At 56.4% G+C, this 3,865-nt stretch overlaps 1 protein-coding gene across 1 annotated transcript in view; it reads right to left on the bottom strand.

The window, feature by feature from the left end:
* Positions 1–1,246: 1,246 nt before the first annotated feature.
* Positions 1,247–3,865, bottom strand: part of Rhov (ras homolog family member V) — a 3,449-nt gene continuing 830 nt past the window's right edge. Inside the window, exons 2-4 of the mRNA XM_010625038.3 lie at positions 3,700–3,865; positions 3,492–3,550; positions 1,247–3,309 (exon numbers count right to left, since the gene is read on the bottom strand). Of these exons, the coding sequence (XP_010623340.1) occupies positions 2,866–3,309; positions 3,492–3,550; positions 3,700–3,865 (669 nt within the window). The 3' untranslated portion in view covers positions 1,247–2,865. The remainder of the gene's footprint in view (positions 3,310–3,491; positions 3,551–3,699) is intronic.

Raw genomic sequence — 3,865 nt, 5'->3', positions numbered from 1 at the left:
ACCTGAAGCATGGAGTTGACCGTGATCCTCATGGATTCCTCTAGGCCTCTGCCTGGCCTTTATTCCCAAGCATGTAAGGGCAAGCAACAAACAACAGCTGAGCCTGAGCCCTGTGGGATTATTCTGGGCCATAGTAAGCTCTCCCCGCTGCCCACCTTTTGTCTGGGGAGGTGTAGCTCTAGTCAGTGGACAAAACTCAAAATGCTCCTAGTGTGCCAAAAGAGCAGTAAGGACACTAATACCAGTAAGAGTACCTTCTGGAAGATGGAGGCATTGGAAAATGATTTGTATCTGGGAAATAGGGCACCTAGGAGATGGCGCGAAGCACTTTCCAAACTAAGAAATGTAGCAAGAACCAAGACTCAGAGTCAAAGCTGGGAGATAACTGGGGATCAATAGGACAAACTGGTCTGGTCCAGGCTGCTGTCCAGTGTGAGGCAGCCTTAAATGCCAAAATTAGGAGCTGGGAGTCCATTGTAAACCAGTAGCAGTCTTGAGTCAGGGAGGTGCCAGAGGGAGGCAGCAACTCTGAGTGGCTGGGAGTGGGGAGACATAGAGGTATAAGACTGATGGAGCTCCTGGCCTGGCCTGGGGAGCCGGCAGGAGAAGAGGCTTCATTCAGGGTGGGTGATAAGGATATGCTGGAACCAGAAGAAAGTCAGGGAAGAAACTGTGGGAGAGGGGCAGAGATGGCCTGATCAGCCCTCCTCTGCCATGGCACCTCCCAGGGCCTTCAGAACATTTGGAAAACCTCTAGTGTGGTCAGAGATGGTGTCAGAGCCTGAACTTGAACCTGAGTCTCTGGTCCAGAGGAGAGTGTGCCAGGCTGGGCTGAGGAAACAGCTGGCCATGGAGCAGGGGTTTGGACTCCAAGAATCTGGCTGTCGTGGTACAGCTCAGCATCTCCACCTGAGGGACTCAAAGGGACAAAAGGAAATAGGAGGCCAATGCTCTGGGGGATAGGAGGCAGGCAACTTGTGGAACACTTTCCAGCATTTGTATCCCTCAGCTATGCTCTTACACATGCATGTGCATGTGTGCACACACACACCTGCAACTGTAGAGGGGGCTGGGCCTAGTGGGATGGGTGTGAATGCTCACCTGCCACAGCAGGTGCCCAGCAGGTGTCCCTGGTGTCCCCTAGAAATACCCTTCTAGGGAACAACCCCCATGTACCCAACTCTAGAGTTTGAAGGTACTCTTACAATCATTCAGACGGAATCTCACTTTATTACCTATTATCTATGGGCCACAGCTTCCCTAAAATGGAAATAGGTTTTTCTTTTTTCAACATGTTCTTTAAAGTTCCTCCCAACTCCAATTGTAGGGTATGTTGTCTGATCCCTGTTCCTCACCAAGTTCTGTCCTAATGAACCCCTCACATCCAGAACTGCTGCGATCAAAACTCTTTACTGTTCTCAACCAGCTCCTGACCTTCACTAAGTACTTATGTGCAAAGGTTGAGGACTGGTCCAGCCAATCCAAGGCTGGTGGTGATTTAAGGCTGCATGGGGCTTGCTGGGTGTGTGTGGGCGGGAGTGTCCCCCCACCTGAAACCCTGGGTGCTGTGAACTGTCAAAGGAATCACAGCAGAAACCTTAGAGGCCTTGAGATTGCCCCAGAGCTCAGCACCTTACTCTGGAAAGGAGGGAGGGAGGAGGGGCCCCACCCACCTGGTGAGGTCATGGGAAAGCAGCTCTGGCGCTGACACCTGGGGAAACCCGTTTCTAGGTTGCTTCCCACGCTAGCTGTCCTGGGAACCAGCTAAGCCAAGCCCCGTGCAGGGAGCCCCACACCTGCCCCTCCACCATCCAGTTCTCATCACACTGTCCTATCTGGTCCAGTTGCCACCCTGAAACCTAGCCAGAGTCCTCTGCTATCCAATTGTCCATCCAGGCTGTTGAGCCTGAGGAGGGTATGGGGGAAAGCAGGCTGACTGACTGTGCCAGGAAATGACAGAAACAGCAGCTTTAGAAATGGAAGGTTTTATTTGCAGACTGTGCTGCATTACCTTCTAGGGTTCGTGCAACCTTGACCTTGGGGAAAGGGATGACCCCCACCCCTTCCTGCTCCAGGCTCTAATTTGCAGCTTCTCCCCCTCCCTTTGCTGGGGTTGACTCTCACTTCCTGCCCCATTGCTGGCCTAGCCAGTTTGGGCAGTGGCTAGGGAGTACTGAGATCCAGTTCCTCCCAGGGCCCCATCCAGCCCTCCCTGGCCATGGGAGTTGAGGGCAGCCCAGGTGTCAGCCTGCTCCACAACTGCCCCGCCTGTCCCGCTCTCCTTTTCTTCCTTCTAGGTCCAGCCTCTGAGCTGCTTCCAGTCCCACAGCTCCCAGCCTCGATGTCTGCTCCTCTCTCTTGCTGGCCTTGTCTTACTCCATCCCAAACTTCTCTCCAAATCAAGGCTGATCACCTTCCAGCCCCCAAGATGACCCTCTGTTTCCCAGGCTCACCTGTGCGTGCGTGCGTGCGTGCGTGCGTGTGTGTGTGTGTGTGTGTGTGTGTAGATAACCAGCAGGGGTCCTAATTCAGCCAGGCTGACAGGAAAATGGGAACTGGATCCCAAACTGCTCAGAGATGGCTGACACTTAATTAAGACCATCCCGTGAAAATCAAAAGTGCTGGGTGGGTTTTCTCAGCGAGCCAAAGAAATCTAAACCAGAGCCTCCCTTCTCGTAGGCCCCAGGGTCATCCTGGCTTGTCAAAGCCGGTGGTCAGAAGTCCTTGTCCCCAGTGTCCAGTAGGGAACTGAGTCCCATGAGGTGACCAGGCCCTGCCAGCGGCCCCCTCAAAGGCCCCATGCCCCAGGTTCCAGGAGTCTTTGGCCTCCTGTCCACCACTCGCTTGCCCTGCTGCCCCAGCTGCTCAGACAAAGCAGAAGAACTTCTTCCAGCGACAGCGGGAGAGGGTGCGCACACCTTTGGCATTCAGTTTCTTCTCCAGCCGGGCTTTGTGCTCGATGGCACTGAGAATAGCAGAGTCAAACACCTCTTTCAAGTTCTTCTGCGTCAAGGCCGAGCATTCCAGGTAGCAGCAGGCCCGGATCTTCTCTGCCAGACCCTGGGCTTGTGGCTGGGGCACTGGACCCTCCCGGCCGCCCTGGTCCAGCTGAATCAGTACATTGACGTCATCCCTCAGGTCAGCCTGGGTGCCCACAAGCAGCACGGGTGCCTGGGGGTTGTGAGTGCGGATCTCTGGCAGCCACTTCTCGGTGATGTTCTGGAAGGAGCTGGGCTGTACCACGCTGAAGCACGCCAGGAACACATCTGTGTCCGGGTAGCAGAGGGAGCGAAGTCGGTCAAAGTCCTCCTGGGATAACAAGGCCAGGGAGTTAGCGGGTTTATTTATTCTCTGCCACATGGAGTAGGAATCTGCTTCTCCCTTGAGGCCCAAGCCCGATATCCTAGAGCCCAAGGCCTTCCCCCAGGTCCTCCCAGCCCCCTCCCGCGCCCCCAGGCTCAGCCCAGCAAAGACCACGCTCATCTTCTCACCTGTCCCGCCGTGTCCCAGAGCTCAATGCGCACCGGGGCGCCATCCACCAGGACTTGCACTGCAGGGTAGGGCAGAGGACAACGAGTGAGGTGGGCGCCGCGGGCCCCAGCAACTCGCGGGCGCGCTCCCTCTTCCTCCCGGGGTTTATCAGGACTCCCACCCAGACCGCAGCCTGCAGCCACACCCCAGCCCGCGGGGCCGACCTACCCGAGAAGGTGTCGAGTGCCGTGGGCCGGTAGCGCGCAGGATACCCGTTGCAGGTGTAGCTGACGATGAGGCTGCTCTTACCCACTGCGCCGTCGCCCACCAGCACGCACTTGATGCCCAGCTCCGGGGGTGCGCTGCGCCGTCGCGGAGGGGGGCTCGGGGCGCG

This window comes from Fukomys damarensis, unplaced genomic scaffold (assembly GCF_012274545.1).
Source record: "Fukomys damarensis isolate Sample0158 unplaced genomic scaffold, DMR_v1.0_HiC HiC_scaffold_17, whole genome shotgun sequence".
NCBI lineage: Eukaryota > Metazoa > Chordata > Mammalia > Rodentia > Bathyergidae > Fukomys > Fukomys damarensis.
The sequence above is the reverse complement of the archived record's forward strand: the minus strand, read 5'-3'. Positions and strand labels throughout refer to the sequence as shown.